General features: G+C 44.0%; 2 protein-coding genes across 2 annotated transcripts in view; both read right to left on the bottom strand.

Moving 5' to 3' along the window:
• Nucleotides 1–785: 785 nt before the first annotated feature.
• Nucleotides 786–9,134, bottom strand: LOC308548560 (alpha-amylase 2B-like; the record flags this gene model as incomplete). The annotated part of the gene is made up of 10 exons (XM_081120223.1): nucleotides 786–1,149; nucleotides 2,298–2,423; nucleotides 2,522–2,640; nucleotides 4,183–4,282; nucleotides 4,375–4,497; nucleotides 5,402–5,535; nucleotides 6,560–6,790; nucleotides 7,183–7,380; nucleotides 8,484–8,630; nucleotides 8,967–9,134. 10 exons carry the CDS (start codon nucleotides 9,132–9,134, stop codon nucleotides 948–950), a joined length of 1,548 nt encoding a protein of 515 aa, XP_080976349.1. The 3' UTR covers nucleotides 786–947.
• RNPC3 (RNA binding region (RNP1, RRM) containing 3) overlaps nucleotides 9,094–18,325 on the bottom strand; it is a 23,020-nt gene continuing 13,788 nt past the window's right edge. The window contains exon 15 of the mRNA XM_081120228.1: nucleotides 9,094–9,180. The gene's annotated coding sequence lies outside the window, so the exon portion shown is untranslated. The remainder of the gene's footprint in view (nucleotides 9,181–18,325) is intronic.

The raw sequence follows: 18,325 nt of genomic DNA, 5'->3' as shown, positions 1-18,325 counted from the left end.
TAACAAATCCCAGTTTAAAGTCAAGGTGAGGGAGAATCAGGAGGAAAATCCGGAGCGCCTGGCGTCAAGAACGCCCTAAATAAAGGCCGTCCACACGGGGGGCGCAGAGGCAGGAAAAAAGCCGACACCACCGCGGGGTTAAAGCCGCCAGGGAGAGAGGGGGAGGGTGGAGAAGGCCATTCCTGTGAGCTCCTGAAACCGAGAATTGCAGGTCGCACACCTTAAGTTCTTTTTATTTTTTAACTTGTTGACTGTAAACGGGCTTTCATGTTGTTAAAACCACCCAAATGTCATTACCTTGTACGGGAATCATCATGAACTCAGCTCCCCCCGACGCGCTGCTAGAAACACTGTGGGAGAAATAAACAGGGACGTACCTCCACGGACCGGAGCCGGGCAGCTGGGGTTCGCGTCGGCTGAGGCACTTACCGAGACGCCGTCTGAGTTCCTAGACTTTGCTTTTCTTTAATTTATTTAAAAATTGTATTGAATTTGTTGGGTGACATTGGTTAATAAAACGATACAGGTTTCAGGTGCTCGTTCTGTAACCCATCATCTGTATATTGAATTGTGTGCTCACCACCCAAAGTCAGGTCTCCTTCATCACCATGTACCCCCCGAACCCCCTCTGCCCCCCCCTCGTTCCCTCTGGCAGCCACCGTGCTGGTGTCTGTGTCTATGAGTTTGAGTTTTTTGGGTTTTTCCTTTGTTTAATATCCCTTCACCACCCAGCCCCCCGATAAATAGTTAATGTGAGTCTTCTAAAATATAACAAAACGTTGATTGCAATTGTCTTGTAATCGTATAATTATGTGAGTTTTTACGCTTTTCTGAGATTTTCAAGTTGATTATTTATTATAGCTTTTACAAAAATTAATGAATTACAAGAATGTATATATGTCCAAAGAAAGAAATACACTTGGTCATTTCTCTGGGAACATATGCATTTAATGCAAGTTTTCTAATTTAGACTCCTCATGAATAGCGATAAACGGATCTTCGGCAGAGTTGCTGATAGAAAAGTGAGCATTGCCATCAGCAGAGACGTAGATCTTCATTCCTGTACATTTGTTATCAATTTTATCTCCGGAAATCACATCGCAGTATGTGCCAGCAGGAAGACCAGTTTGCAAATATGCACTTAATGGCCTGTAAAATAAGAGTTAAGATTTTACTTGAGTTCAACACAATTAAAGGCAAGAATACAGATTATCTCGTGCCACAGAGCTTAGCAGTGCAGGGCTCAGTGAGAAGAAAACCCAACGGGAAGACGTCTGGGGGGGAGTGAAGAATTTCCCGGGCATAAAGTGACCCTGCGGAAGACTGAGCGACGCCCTGGGCACGAGCAGGTGCCACGAGGCAGTGGGGCGAGGACTTCATCGGCTGGCGGCGGTTTGGGCCGTCCGGCCCCCCAGGAAAAAGTACTTCCTGCCGTAAACACAAATATTTTAAATTTGTTCTCATCTGCACTTAACGAAATACAAATACTTTCACAATGTTCAATTTGATTATTTCTTTCTAAAAAATGCCTTTTTCCCCAAGAGGCTAAACTGAGCTTGGGCTGGAGCGCGCGGTCCAGCAGGCCTCCGAGGGGCGGGCGGTCCTGACCGGCGCTGTCCCCCGCATGGGCTCCGGTCCCCTCCCCAGCCCCGGCCTCTGTGGGCAAGAAGAGATATGTCTGTTTTCCTTTTTGTCCGCAGAATATAGTTCAGGCTGGAATGAGCTAAGCAGAAGCAGAAGCAGAAGCCGCCCTTGGACAGAGACGTCGGAACCACTGCAGGGAGGCCTCTGAGCCGCAGCTGTCGGATGTCAGACTCTCCCGAGGCGACTCGCTGGCGTGGGACACGCGTTCCTTACACACGGCTTTAAAAAGCACTGCCACGGGGAGAGGGAGCGGAGGGAAAGACCAGAGGCCGGGAGCAGGAGCGGGGAAAGCCGGAAGGGGGCAGCGAGGCAGCAGCCCTCCGTCACTTGAATGACGGGGGTGCGACACGCTCCCCGCCTGGCTTCACCGCCTGCCTGTTGGCGGCTGTGTCTTGCGTGAGGCGGATACGGGAGCGTGTACACGGGCCTCTGTCTGCACACGATCCGCAGGGTGCAGAAATCACTGCGGGGAACAGAGCCCCGGTCACGGGGAGGCCGGAGGCCCAGGGGGAGGAGCCACCGTCATTGCCTTCCTGGCCCTTTGCCCATCTCCCCGTCCCTGTGTCCACGAGCAAAGAACCTTTCAGATGCAGGACAAGTGCGTGAGCAGCAGGCGAGAGGAACCGGCGGGGACACGCGGTGTAGCCACTCACCACTCGTCATTGTTGAAGACGATGAAGCCCTTGTTCCCTCTCCCGAAGGCGACCTGGTTGCTGCCGTTATCCCACCAGTTGGCGAAGGGCTGGCCGTCCGCCACGTTGCGGAACGTGACCATGTTCCTGAAAGCAAAGCACGCGTGACTGCTGCGAACGCGCGGGCGGCTCGAAACTAAGGCTTAAGGAGGCCCCACCGGAGGGTCTCCCAGGAGCAGCCCGACCTTATCTGGCGCCACCGGTGCTCACAGACCCAGCCGTTGCCACAGGTGGTGTCCGGGTTGATGGTGACCTCTTTAATCACCCCATCATCGTTCGGTGGCCCCATCCAGTCGTTAATATCCTTCAATCGCAAAAAGAATGAAAAACGCTCAGGTTTTTGGTATGACATAGCATTGCATCTTCCCTCTGCAGGTGGCCAGCCCCGGCCTGTCCCCGTGGTGTCCCTGGAGTGCGGCCGGTTGGAGCCCAGCGCCCTCGGCGGCGCCCGGCCCCACGGCTCGCTCCTCGCCTTCCCCGCCTCTCTCCCCCACGCGTATATCAAAGGCAACATTTTTTCACTCCTTTTCTTCCCAAGGAACTGCACGGGCTTCTGAAGGTCACTGTAGGCAGTGCAGGGTCATGGCTACAGCCAGGGGCTCGGTGTCAGAAAGGGCGGGACGGGCGCGCGTCGCCCTGAGGAGGCGCAGCCAGCACGGCCGCCTCCCCGCGCATTGCCCTGCTGTGAAGTGGGTGCTGTTCAGCTGCTGTGACCCTGAAGCAAACGTGAAGACGCCTTGAAGGCGATGGTGGCGGAATGAATATAAGAACGGGGCGTCCTTCGTTCTGTCTTTCGGGTAAACGTACCAGGCTACACCTCACAATGCTCCTCACTCATTTCGCCAGACGTTTACAACTGTGTTTTTCTGATCGGTACTTTGCATGATAAACGCAGGAAAAAGGAAAAAAACAGAGTGTGTCCAGGAAGGTGACCAGTGTCCGACTTAAAAATCATGTCATGTGATGAAGAGCGGACTAAACAGAGTTTTGAGCCTGCGGAGGTTTTGGAAAGTGGGGAAGTTACAGGGAAGGGGGGCCCGTGACCCGCGCCGTCGGGAGCGGCCAGTGAGCGGAAACTGGGAGAAGTGGGCTCGACGTGAAGGGGCGTCTGCATCCTGACCCCGGCTGACGACGGGGAGGCGCTCCTCCGACTGAAAGGACCTGGGGGAACGGGGTAAGTATCGGCCCCATTTGCAGCCAAGGGCATCTTCTGCGTTAGGTAGGAAGCTGCTGTGCGATGCCGCATCTGAGATCCGCACTTTGGAAAGAAAACTTCCTACTAACTTTTTAAGTACATTAAAACTCTATTTTTAAGTCCCTTTTTAAAAATTTTTACTCAGATGAAGGTCTTTACCAAGTATCTTTCCCATCCCCATCTTTCCCAATATAGTCTGCAAATCTCACTTCTTCAGTGCAGTTTCCTTGCCTACTTAGCCTCAGTTCAACTAGCTGGTGGTGTTTTTTCACCTCCCATAGAACTTTTTTTTTAAGTATTTAACCAGTATTTATATCGCGTGTCCTGTGGGCAGACGCTGCTTTAAGTTCCTTGCAGTGTTATTTATAGCCCGTGCGCCAGCCCTACAGAGGAGGTGCCTGTGACGGTACCGGTGGCACTCATGTCCCTCTCAGTGCTCCGGGGAAGTCAGGAGGCATTTCCTCATATTTCTGAAAGAGCCTGCATACCGTTCGCCAGCAGACGCCAAGAGGCTAAAAGAGGCCTGCTTTCGTTTCACTTAAACAGTCGATAAACAAACAATACACGTAACAGCATCATGTAAAATTAGAACAAAACTGCCCCCCTTTTCTCAAGAAAAAGTTATTTTGTGCACCAGCCACCAAAACTTACTTTTCCATTCACAAAATACCTTGGCCAATGGAAGCTTGACATGACGCGCGTGAACCCGTAAGGATGGGCGAGCATAAATGCTACTCCCATTTTGTAGAGTCTGAAAGTCACAAGAGGACATCATCGTGAGAGAAAGCAGCGTTTGCAGTCTCGTTAAAAGGCGGGCGAAGGGGAAGTGACAGCGTTTCCCACCTCGAGTCCCAGAACGTGAGGATGGACGCGCCCCCCGCGCCGTGGCCCCGCTGGTTGTCATGGTTGTCCACAAAGACGAGCGCTCTGTTGGAAGGCATGAAGCCCCAGCCTTCTCCCCAGTTCCTGCGAAAACACGCAAGCACGCGCACACACACACGGACACACACGGACACACACGGACACACACAGGTGTTCTTTTACCATAGCTGTAGAGTAACCTGGACGTGTATTTCTTTCAGTACAGCAGCCTCAACTGAAATCCTCCAATTGAAAGGATTTTCTGTAAGGTTTATACATACAGGGGTGGGCAAGAGTAGCTTTACCGTTGTTAGTATGGAAAAAATACGACTAAATAATACAATAATTAATTAATAATACAGGAATAAACTCGCAGCTGTGAGCCTACTTTTTCCACCCTTGTATATACTATATAGATGTAGCTATATTACCTACAAATGCACTCCATATATTATATATGCATAAATTACTTGTATATGTTCATGCTACAGGCATTTTTGTTATTAGCAAAACCCCTTTTAGAAGCCTTAGTGTATTATAATTGAGAGGGACTTCGGAAGGGCCAACTTCCATCTCATATTATACAGAATGGCAAACCGGGTTAAAATTAGGCTTCAGTATTATAGGTTTATAACATAAACATTTTAAAATTTGAAGTTAATTGATACATGTAAATCCCACAGTGTGGCCACATTGTAGGGACTTTATCAATGATAGAACCACTTCAGTAACAACCTGGACTTCACGGGTCACATGCCAACAGTCAAATCTAGTACAGTCATACGATGCGTAGCTTCAAGCCTCTGGGTTTCTAGACATACTTCCCTGGGACTGACGTTCTAAATAATGAAGATGACCCGTTTGCGTTTGGGGAACTGTAACACTTGTTATTAGGAACTGAATCCTCGAAAGTGGCCTAAATACAGTCTTAGTGAGGTAGCTCGTCCTGGGGTCATAGGACATGTAACGTCTGTGGACTGAGCCCAAGGACAAGTGGTGTCGCATTTACTTGAGGTAGGCCATCCTCTCTCCGCTCCACTTGCGCAGCACTGTGCCCAGCTTTGCTCCGTACTTGAACTCCGTCACAAAGCCGTTGTCAAAGTACTCACTGCTTTTAATGGACTCACCGCCCAGATCAATTACCTAGAGGAGACGCAGGGGAAATGTCGCTTCAGATTAGAATTTTAACCAACAAGTGAATATCATATAGAAATGGCTTTAAACTGTCCATGTTATTTGACATGCCCCAAATGATTCTCTCTTTGTTGTTGTTAAAGTATTCACTGCAATATTAAAGGTAACATGACAGGGTGACCTGTTGTCCTGTGAAAGCAGAGTCTTGACTGTAAACAGTATAAACAAACAACCCGTGCGTAGCAGTCAGCATCCTGCCGACACACTTCTAAGTGCGCGATTAGTATTAACTCGTCCAACTTCCTGACAGCCACAATGACGTCGCTGTCGTCATTACCCCTTTCCTCGCATGAAAACACTGCTGTGTAGGAAGGCGGATCAGTTCGCCTGAAAGAACACAGCTTGATGGTGCTGCAGGCAAGATTTAAACTCACTCCGACTCGCTCAAGGCAACAGCTGGCTCAAAACAACAGTCTTCTCTGATGGTCTCCGGGGAGACAGTCAGGGACAGAGGATGTTTGCAGCCTAAAAAAGCCTTGGCACGTCCTTAAAACCCCTCGAGATCAAGAGTTTGACAAAGAGTGGCCTATGAATAAAAGGGGCTGAAGAACACTGTTCACTGTTCCTGCCCTGGCGGCCAGCGTGGCTCAGCCGGCTGAGCACCGTCCCCCCCATCGAAGGGCGCCGGCTTGATCCCCGGTCAGGGCGCACGCCCAGGTGGAGGGCCTCGGGCCCGGTGCGAGGCAACCAGTCGGTGCTTCTGTCTCACATCCCTGTTGCTCTCTCTCTCCCTCTCCCTCCCTCTCTCTCTCTCTCCCTCTCCCTTCCTCTCTCTCTCCCTCTCGCTTCTTCTCTCTCTCAAAAAAAAAACCAAACCCAAAACAAAAACAACAAAACGCTGTTCTCTACAACTGAGTCCTGTTCTATGTAGATGATTCCTCTACGGACCCACAGAGATTATATTTTTAATTAAATCTGTCACTTCCTAATGAACGAAACGATATTGTATATGCACGTGTACGTATCGACGTACCTCCTGGTAAATGAAAGGCTTCGTTTCTGCCGGGAACCAGGTTGTATTCAGATGGCGCAGCTTATCCAGGACGGCCTTCATGTCTCCGGGCCACATGTGCTTGGCAGCGTCGATTCGGAAGCCCGCCACGCCGATGTCGATGAGGCGGTTCATGTACTCGGCCACCGTGGACCGCACGTAGTCTTTCTCTAGGGCCAGGTCAAGCAGCCCGACCAGGCGACAGTCTCGGACCTGTCGAGGCGAGAGTTTGAGATTGACACATAGAACGTCATGGTCGCCTGAGAATCCGTGGCTTAGCCAGTCATTCACGCGTTAATCGGCATTTCTCTAGTGTCTTCTCCGCGTGGGGCACTGGGGACACTGACGCTCCAGGCCGGACGTACCTCTGCGATATTTTCTATTATAAAAATGGAGAATGTAGGAAGTGAAGTGGATGAGCTTTTCAATTGGGAATAATTAATTGGGAGAAAGTGTTTTTTAAACATTGATTTGAGGTTCTTTTCCAGCAGCAGACGCGGAGCCCGTTTTAGGGAAGCCGAGCCCGTGTTTGACCGGAGCAGCCGGCTGTGGGGATAAAGGCGCAGGGAGCTCCCGCTCGATCCCCGGTGCTTCCCATTCGTTACCTGATAAGCGTCGTTGTAGTTCTCAATGTCGCCACTGGCAGTTCTGCATTTATGGTCGTTAAAGTCCCAGGCGGAGTAGGGGACCGAGGGAAAGTCCCTGGCTCCCGGGTTGAAGAAGCTCCCGCAGGTGCTCCTGGTTCCCGCGCTCACGCCGTTCCCACACATGTGGTTGATCACGGCGTCCACGTAGATGTGAACCTGAGAGGCAACGTTTCTATTTCAGCACGATTTGTAGAGAGGCAAAAATTACAACATCATTGATGGACGTTTACAGCGTGTTAGGACCACCCCCCCCCACGCACAGTTTCTTTGCTACTTTGTAACTTATCTTCTGGGAGAACAACAGTAAAGTGTGAGTGGAGATCGAGGTGAACTGAGGACCTGCCTGCTTCGCGGCCGCGAGGGCAAATGTTCACGTATGTCCATCTACACGGTACAGTAACAGAACCAGAAACTACCGTCACTCTGGGAAGGGGCAAAGGGCCTTTACTGGGGGAGGGGAGAATATGTTAGTTGAGACAGGAGAGAGCACTGATTTCTGAAATTTCCATGGGTGGTCCTCAGAGCAGCCAACCTCTACTGTCTACTTAGCATCTGAAGACAGGGTGGTAGGTATTGTCTCATTATGTTCCCCATCCACGGGATTATACCCATCTATCATCAAAAAGCCTATGGGGAAGCCCTGGCCGGTTTGGCTTGGTGGTTAGAGCATCTGCCCCGACTGAAGGGTCCTGGGGTGCGATTCGGGCCAAGGGCACGTTCCTCCGTTGCAGGCTCGATCCCGGCCCCGGTGGGGCGCGTGCCGGAGGCAGCCAGTCGATGCGTCTCTCTCACGCTGATGTTTCTCCCTCTCCCTTCCACTCTCCGAAAAGCAATGGAAAAAGTATCCTCGTGTGAGGATTAAAAAATTTAATTTAATTTAAAAAGCACCAGTGGGGAAGAAGGTGGCTCGGGAGTTATGCGTAGAGGCAGGAGCCACAGAGCAGCGACGGCAGATACTGTGCCCGGAACTTCCAGTTCGGACTAGAAGAATCCCAGGAGCCTGCACAGCTGGACGGGTTAGAAGGTGATACTTGCTTTACAAGCAAGATGACTGTAAACTTTGACTTGCATTTTTATTAGCTACATGACCCATATACAAAGATTCACAAAACTGAACAGTAAGCAACAGTTACATTGTCGTCCCAGCTCGTGGATAAAGTAAAGTAAAGCAGAGGGAACATGTTCTGCTCGAAAGGAGCAAGAGGCAGGAGAGAAATCACATTTTTACATAATAGTTTTGAAGAACAGAATCCACTTACGCCCACGTCGTTGCATCTCTTCACCATGTCTCTGAATTCATCTTCGTTTCCTGATCTTGTACATAACTTGTAGCTAATCGGTTGGTATCTTTCCCACCAAGGTCTTAAAGGGTCATTAATTATAACGTTTTCGTTGGGTGGAGAGATCTACAAATAAAACGATCTTAGGTGTCAAACGGTGGCTTACTTTACATCACTGGACATTCTGGAACATAACCAATGACCTAAAATTATTTCTCAATCTTTGTATAAACCGCTACATTTTTTAAATAACCTCTTGAAATTCTTAACAGTCTATTGGAAATATCCTGCTGAAGAAAGACTATGTCAGAAACAAAACATAAAGCGGCCAACAATACTAAATGTTGTATCTTCCTCACAAAACCCTTTCCTTAGCGTATTTATTTATGAAGGAACATTTCCCAGCCTCAGGGACACGGATTGTAGCATCGGCTGTAAGCTCACAGCGTGAGCAACACCCACCTGGACCCCTCCGAATCCTCTGGGAGCCAAGTATCGCTCGCACTCGAGAGCGATGTCGGCCCAGCGCCACTCAAACAGGTGCACGATGACCGTGCGCCCCGGCCTGGTGTTGGGGTCCCACTGGGCCCAGCAGAGCCCAAGGGCTGAGAGCAGCAGAAGGAACTTCATTTTGCTCTGAAGCTGTCAGTGTTCTTTCCAGCGACTATTTATATTCCTGCGGGAAACATATTTTACAAAGTAAATGTTAACATGAATAAATACTCAGAACACAAAATATTTATTCGTAATCTGAAAAGCATTATCGATAGTGCTGTCCAGAGAGGCAGAACAGTCATGAAATGTTCCAGGAAGAGAACCTAACTGACCTTTTACAAAAGAACATAATATTTTCTTATTGAGGGAATATTAGCCCTTTTAAACATCTGGCATTTTATATACACATAAAAAGGAGTCCTTAATCATCTATTATTTACTTAGGATTAGATTTCACTTCTGAAGTCCTTCAATGATAGAAGGGAAATAACAAGCAGAGCCAGCCAAATTCAGTCGAAATTTTGCCTTCGCCGTCGATTTGCAAACACTCGTCATGTCTCAACTTCAGAAAGAAGCAGGATTTCCAGTTCAGGTCTGTTTTTTCACCCCCAGCCCAAATTTTCAGTTGCTTAAGTTTCTGCACGAAGATTTAAGAAACTATTTGTGCCCGTGAATTAAGGAAACAGACCATTTTGCCGCCTCCGTCAAATCACGTGCTTAACCCAGTGGCTAGAGAGCGCGTGTGTGTGTGCACACGCGCTTGTTCTCTATACCCCTATATCCCAAGCAGTCTCACATCTCAGACAGACACAAATGTATATTTTTAACAAGTAAATAAATTAACATCAACCAAGAAGAGACCAGTTATCTACTCTTGTCATTTGTAGCTATTCTTCTAGATGCTTTATAACTATCTTTATAGCAAGTAATTTAATAAGAGTATTATTTAAATTTTTAATAGAAATACCTTCAACATCACATCTACACCTGTTATTTAATTACTTATATTTCAGGTGTTTTTACTTTATTTTTTCTATTTTCCCAATTTTCAATATCCTAGTGCTTTAGGTAGTAATATTACTACAGCATTTGGTCAAGGTAATGGTTTCTCTTACTGGAAAAAGTCTTAATCCCTCTGAATTTCACATTGAACTTCATGTGCAGTTTTCTTCCCTGTTGCCTATAAGACCCCCGTGCTTCCCACCCCCCAGAAAAAAAGTAAAAAAGGAAAGAAAAATGAACCTGAGCTCAGGATAGTAAGTCACGTGTGACGGTCAGAGAAACGCAGGCAGATAGTCAAGTTTGCCTCCAGCCCTCCGAGATGAGAGGGACACCTTGAGGGAAGGTTCAGCCACATTTCAGACCTAATCAGTACATTTAGTGTTGCTGGGGACTGAAACCGGAGCTGTCAACAAGCCTAAAATAGACTCTGAAACTTTGAACTATATCAAGTCACAGGCCAGAAACCACTTATTTCAAGACACAAAGGGGGGCAGGGCTTATATAATACTCAAAAAACCATTAAAGTAACTTACCACATCAGCTTCCTGAAGTCAGCAATATCTCAAATCCTACCTGTCTTTTTCAATTATAATTTTTTTAAAAAAAAGTTCTCTTTTTCTCTTCAATTAGGAAAAAAAAATGCTGAATTTGACTTCATAGATTTTCCACAATCCTTTCAGTAGTTGGTCTGACGAGCCTGTTTGACTTCTCCAAATGCAATTTGTCCAAAGTCTAACCTGAGCTCCACTATGACAGCAGGTCAGTCCTGTCTCCTGAGCAAACCCTGGCCTTCCCCTCGCTGCCGCCACCCCACCAGCCAGCAGCCCTGCACCCTCTTCAAATTACAAGGTCCAGCGCGCTCGCGTCCGGCCTCCCTTCCCCTTTCTCAAGAGCCTCTCCCAGTCTCAACAACTCTTTCTTTTCTGAACCATTTATATTCATCTATTGGGAAAAAATTTTGCTAAAAAAACACCTTAAAGACAGATTAGAATGTAATTGTGTGAAATTAGTTGCATAACATTAAGTGTGACAAGAATGTAAACAAAGTCTCTAAACCAAAAATCTAATTTGGAATCCAAGCTTTGCCAACCACTCTGTGAGTCTGGAAGAAAACTATTAAGTCTAAAGATTACATGTAGATCTTCATTTAGAAAGTGGGAGTCATAGCGGGTGGTAAAAATAACTAAAAACGACATGCATCGAGTGTTACTGGGTGCCACTTCCATGCATTATCTCCTGGATTTCTCACATACGTAAACGAAAGAGTTTTGATGGTGCCCAGTTTTCAGAGGAAGAATCTGAGGCACTGAGAAATTAAGTAGTGTAATTTGTCCAAGGTCAACTTTTAGTAAATGTTGAGACTGAAAAATCAGAACCAAGCAGTGTGTCTGCATAGTGAGCTTTTAATCCAGTCTTATCTGTCTGTCACTGGGTCGCTATAAAAAATTAATAAAATATTGTAGGTAAAGATATTTTGGCATCTGGAAATTTGTTTGGCTAATAGTAATATGTTTAGAAGATTTCTACCCACCTGTGCATCTGAAGTAGGTGGAAAGTACCTTGTAAGGACTGAGGATCCAGGGGAGTTGCCCAGACAGGGAGGAGGGGGACCTGGAGGTGCACAACTGGGTGGACAATCACGGGAGACTGAGGATGTGTGGAGGTCCCTTTACAGGGCATTTGGTCCTGTCTGAAATGTCCACAGAGACATTTGGTCCATGCCAGTGCGTCCTTGAAATCTGGCCTGGTTAAAAACCTCTATGAGCATATTTGATCTGTACCAAATGGTCCTTGATATTTGGTCCTGCCCAAACACCCATGTGAAGAAAAGGGAGCCCGCCTACACCGGCAGTGGGAATGGAAAGTGGGAAAGCCACTGTGGAAAACAATACAGAGGCTCCTCAAAAAGTCCAAAATAGAACTGGTCCACCAGTCTCACTTTGGGGTATACATCCAGAGGTAAGAAAACATCCTAAATGTCTGTCAAGATTAATGGATAAGAAGTGGAGATACACACACACACACACACACACACACACACACATACATAATACACACACATATATATTTTACATGTATACACACATGTGTAATTTATATAAAATGTATATAAAATATACAATAAAGATATATAAAATATAAATTAAAATGTATAAATGAAATTTTCAGCATTTAAAAAAAAGAAAATCCTATAGCCTGTGACAACTTGGATGAAATTGAAGCCATTAATCTACGTAAAATTATCCAGACAAGACACATCCTGCCAGGTATTACTTACATATGGAATCCAAAACAATAAAAATAAAAAATGTCAAAACCTATAGCCAGATAGTAGAAAAGTGATTGCCAGGAACTAAGGGATGGGGGAAATATGAGGTTGATAAAAGGGCACAAACTTTTAGTTATAGAGTGAGTAAGGTCTGAGGATCTGATGGGTAACATGACGACTAGTTAATCACACTTGATTGTATAACTGAAATTTGCTACAAGAGAACTTGAATCCATGAGATGATGGGCGTGGTAATTAACTCGATGGCATCCACTGTGGGATTTTCATATACGGCTTTTCTTACGTTGAGGTAGTTTCCTTCTGTTCTTGGTTTGCTGAGTGTTTTCATCACGAAAGGGTATTGAATGTTGCCAGATGCTTTTTCTGTATTGGCTGGGACTAACTATCCTGTTGTTTCGTCCGTCATTCTTTCAACGTGGTGTGTTACACTGATACATTTTCATATGTTGAACCATCCTTGCATTCCAGAAACAGATCCCACTTGATTATGATGCATAAACCTTTTAAAATATGCTGCTGAATTCAGTTTGCTAGTATTTTGATGAGGGTTTTTGCATCAATATCCATAAGGAATATTGGCCTGTAGTGTTTGCCTGGTTTTGAGATCAGGGTTTTGTTAGTCTCGTAGCGTGAGTCAGGAAGTGTTCCCTCCTCTTCAATTTTTGGAAAAAGTTTAAGAAGTTTAAACGTTGCTAGAATTTCATAGGAAAGCCATCAGGTCCAGAGCGTTTGTTTGCTCTACTGAAACTTTTAAAAATGTTTAATGCCCTTCTCTTCTCTTGCAACCTTTTTTATTTAAAGTCTGTTCTGTCTGTACAGGCCCCTTGCTCTCTTTTGCCTACTATTTGCATGTGACGTTTTTCCGTCCTGTCACTTTAAACCTCTGTCTTTGGATCCTAGTCTTGCAGAAAGCACACAGTTTGATCATGTTTTAATCACTCTCCTAACCTTCGTGTTTTGATTGAAGAGTAATCCTTTCACACCTAGTGACTGAAAAGGTGGGACTTACCTGTCATTGTGTTTCCTGTATGCACTTCAGCTTTGTGGTCCCTCACTTCCTGGCTGAGTGTCTTATGTTTCGTTTCCTACAGTGAAATGTTTAAATTACTTTCTCACTTTTTTTGGTGTATATTCTTGTCTAAGGTCACGCAGACTTTACCCTATGGTTTTTATAAGTTTACCATTTTACATTTGGGTCTATGATCCATTTTTAAATACATTTTTGTGTAAAGAAATGCATTGAGGTTCTTTTTTTCATGTAGGTGTCCAATTATTCTTGCATATGTTAAAATGACTCTCCTTACTCCACTAAATTGCCATCTCATCTTTTACCATGTATGTATGAGTTTCTTTCTGGTCTTCTGTTCCAATAATCTATTTCTCTATTCCTGTGTCAAAACCACACTATTTTGATGAGCTTTAAAATAAGTCTTAGAATTAGGTAGCCTAAGTCATACAGTTTTGTTATTTTGTTTTTTTCTCAAAATTGTGCGATTCACTTCCTTTTCCAAATAAATCTGAATCAGTTTGGCAGTATCAACAAAATAGAATTTTTGAATAGCAGTGAGTCAACTTGGAAAGAGTTGACATTTTAATAATCATGAGTCTTTTGACCCATGTACACATTACCTCTCTCCATTTGTTTTTCACTTTTTAAGTTTTATTTAGATTTGAGAGATAGAAGTGGAGAGAGAAGAAACATCAGTTTATTGTTCCACTTATTCATTGATACTTGCATGTGCCCTCACTGGGGATCAAACCCACAACCTTGGTGAATCTGGACACTTTAACCACCTGAGCTACCCGGCCAGGACTAAGTTTTCATCTTTTATTATCAAAACTTGGTGGGTTTTCACCATACACATTTAGTACATATTTTGGTAGATCTATACCTAATTATTTCATTGTGATACTACTGCAAATGGCATTTTTTTAAAAATTCCAAAATCTAGTTGCTTATTGATAGTATTTGGATGTACGATTGATTTCTGCACCTTTACTTTTAATTTTGTGGCCTGTTTAACTCACTCATGAGTTGTAGGAACCTTTTAATTCCTTGGGATTTTCAACATGTCATCTCTGAATAGGGACAGATTACATTTGATTTTCAGAACTTGAACTGGTCTGAGTTTCCCAGGATAAACTTCACTTGACCATGATGTATAATCCTTTACATATTGCTTGATCAACTTACCAATGTTTTATTGAGGATTTGGGCATCTATACTCATGAGAAGTAGTGATATGTAGTTTTCTGTTCTTTGTCTGATTTTATTGTCAAGGTAATGCAGGATAATACAATTAATTTGGAAGAGTTCTCTTCTATCGAAGAGTTGGTTTTTTCATTTACTGTTAAGCAGAATTCACCAGTGAAAATGCCTAGCCCATAGTTTTCTTTGCAGGAAGATTTTTAATTACAGAGTAAATTAAATAGATACAGGATTGTTCAAGTCACCTACTTTTCAAGTAAGCTTTGGTAGCTTTTCACTTTCAAGAAATTAGTCCATGTCATCGAAGTTGTCAAATTCATGAAAACGAATTTGTTCAAATTCTAGCATTATAGTCTTACCATTTTGGAGGTCTCTTATTTTTCTTTGCAATCTGGCTAGAACTTTAATTTTATTGATCCTTTAGGAACTAGTTTTATTTACAATGATATTTTCTGTTTACAAGTGATTGGTTTGTGCTTATTTCCTTTCTCTGCTTGCTCTGGGTTTAATGTGCTCCTCTCCTCTAGTTCCTTACGGTAGAAGGTAAATAATCTGTGATTTTTATTCTTTTCTAATGTAAGCAAATTCCCTTTAAATACTCATTTAGCTGTTTATCACAAATTTTTATGTTGTATTTTCATTTTAATTAAAACTCATTTTTTTTCCAATTTCCCTTAAGAATCCTGTTTTGATCTATATGTTACTTTAAAATGGAATTTGAAAGTTTTCTGTTACTGATATCTAGTTTAATTTGGGAAAGGTCAAAGAACATGCTTTGTATGATCTGTTAATGTTTAATTTTACAGAATCATGTGTCTTCCAAACAATTCGCCATTGTTTAGTTCTTGGGTTAGGGAAGGAAGAAAAGCCTTATTCTTTTATCCATAGGACAGATACACATACAGTTTATAGACAGACAGTATATTGTGATTTTAAATTTTTGAATAGGTTGACTTGAAAAGTCTAACAGTGCACCTTTGGGAGGGACAATAATTAAAAGAATAGCTGAGAAACTGGTTTAAGAGTTATTCCACTATTTTATTTTCATTTTAGTTGTGACATATTTGTCATACAGAAAAACGTAAATTAAGACTCCATGTCCCAAGACCCAGATTTAAGAGATGTTAACATTTTGCCTATTCTTCAAACATCTTTTTTAAAGAAAAATACAATACATACAGCACTGCCCACTCCGTCAACCTCAGTCCCCTTCATCTTTTTCTTCCACAGCGAGACAGCTGATGTCTTCACAATAGCATAGGAGGGTCTTTTCTGTATCTACCTCTAAGCTCTGAAAAGTTTCAAGTATAAATTAATCCGTTGCTCAAATTTTCTTCTTCAATTCTTGGATTTTCTAAGACCCTGGTATAGGACCTTTGGAAACAGATGCCATCTAGGACTTTCATAGCTAGACTTTCATACCTGCTATAGATCTTTGAAAACCCAAGTGGTATACCGGTGCTATGGTGTAATTTTAAAAATTAAAAAAAATTAACATCCCTTCTTGTGTTGTCAAACACCCTTCTTCTCACTTCTAATTGGTACACATTTTTAATAGATGTAACCCCCTTTCAATGTTTGCATATTAATCATAGATGTTCTGAAGTCTTGTTTGATCTCCTAACTCCCCCCGGGGTATTAAAGCTCAGCTTGTTGGTTGGGTAAAGGGCACTTTTTCAGTATCAGCGACTCCTGGTTGCTTATTTTAGATTCCCTACGGCCCTTTATGTGACTGCTACACCTGCACTACGCCTTGCTTCCGCAAATGTCAGGAGCTTAAGTTCTTAGGGTAGGAACTGTGTCCCTCCTAAGAATCATCCGTTCTGTCTCTTATGTGCCTATAACACTTTGGCCAGCTCTCACTTCTACTGAATGATCCTACTGAGGTCACTATTTTTGTTTTATGTGTTCGTTACAGAAATTAAATGTAACAAAGTGTCTTTTTAACTTATATGGGTATTAAAAACTCCATCACTCACAGAAGGAAGTATTTTCTCATAGGGTGTAAATGTCACATGACTACTACATCTAAGCACTCAGTGCCTGTTGAATTTCAGGTGCATACTAGGTATTCTTTTCCCTGACCTCCTCTGAAAGCCTTCATACCTCTTGATATTGCTTTGGAAGGAGTCTTATTTGCACAGTAAATACTTTCTGATTCATCTAAAACAGCAACCTGAATGCTGTGCCTTTTGTCTGGTGACTGATTATCAGGATTACGCTGACTCTGTTCATGTGACTAAGAGGCAGACTCCTTTAAGTGACCACTCAAGGTGTCTCACTGCTTCACACTCATCCGAGCCCTTGTAGAAGGCCTAACTGGAAAACAACCGTATGGCAGTAAGTTTATATATTATGTGTTGTGTTTGTTCTGACTGCTCCACCGACCAGCCATTCCCTGTCTCTCGCCTCTCCCTGAAACAGAGCAGTATGGAAATGAGGCCAATCAATAACCTTACAATGGTCTCTAAGTGCTCACATGCAAGGAAGTCACCCATCTCACTTTTAAATCAAAAGCTAGAAATGATTAAGCTTAGTGAGGAAGGCATGTCAAAAGCCAAGATAGGCGACAAGCTAGGGCTCCTTCACCAAACAGCCAAGTTGTGAATGCAGAGGAAAAGTTCTTGAAGGAAATGAGAAGTACTACTCTAGCAAACACGCATGATAAGAAGGTGAAACCACCTTCTTGCTGGTATATAGGAAAACTTTAGTGGTCCAAATAGAAGATCAAACCAGCCACAACCAAATTAAGCCGAAGCCTACTCCAAAGCAAAGTCCCAACTCTTCAATTCCAGAAGGTTGAGAAAAGTGAGGAAGCTGAAGAAAGGTTTGAAGCCAGCAGAGGTTGGGTCATGAGATTTAAGAAGCCGTCTCTGTAACACAACGGTGCAGGTGAAGCAGCAAGTGCTGATGGAGAAGCTGCAGCACATTATCCAGATCTTGCGAAGATGATTAATGAAGGTGGTGACACTGGACAACAGGTTATCAATGTAGATGAGTCTTCTATTAAAACAGATGCCATCTAGGACTTTCATAGCTAGAGAGAAGTCAATGTCTGGCTTCAGAGCTTCAAAGGACAGGCTGACTCTTGTTAGGGGCTAATGTAGCTGTGGCTTTAAGTTGAAGCCAGTGCTCATTTACTATTCCAAAAATCCTAGGGCATTTAAGGACTATGCTACATCTGTTCTGCCCATGCTCTATGAATGGACCAGCCCACCTGTTTACAACATGGTTTACTAAATATTTTAAGTTCACTGTTGAGACCTATTGCTCAGTATAAAAGATTCCATTCAAAATATTACTGCTCATTGATAATGCACCTGGCCACCCAAGAGCTCTGATGGAGATGAATAATGAGATTAGTGTTGTGTTCATTCCTGCTAACACAACATCCATTCTGCAGCCCATGGGTCAAGGAGTAATTTGACTTTCAAGTTGTCTTTCATAAAGCTGTAGCTGCCATAGATAGTGATTCCTCTGATGGATCTGCGACAAGTAAATTGAAAACCTGGAAAGCGTTCCCCATCCCAGATGCCATTAAGAACATTAGAAACTCATGAAAAGAGGTAAAGATAGATATTAACAGGAGTTTCAAAGAAGTTGATTCCAACCCCTATTGAGGACTTTGACGGGTTTAAGACATTAGTGGAGGAAGTAACTGCAGAGGTGGTGGGAATAGCAGAACTAGAATTAAAGTAGAACCTGAAGATGTGACCGAACTACTATAGTTTCATGATAAAACTTATAACAGATGAGGAGCTGCTGCTTGCGGATAAGCAAAGACAGTGGTTTCTTGAGATGGAAGCTACTCGCGGTGAAGACTTG

The sequence above is a fragment of the Miniopterus schreibersii genome (assembly GCF_964146895.1).
Source record: "Miniopterus schreibersii genome assembly, chromosome: 19".
NCBI classification, from domain to species: Eukaryota; Metazoa; Chordata; class Mammalia; order Chiroptera; family Miniopteridae; genus Miniopterus; species Miniopterus schreibersii.
Note: the sequence above shows the minus strand (reverse complement) of the source record. Positions and strands in the feature narration are given on the sequence as shown.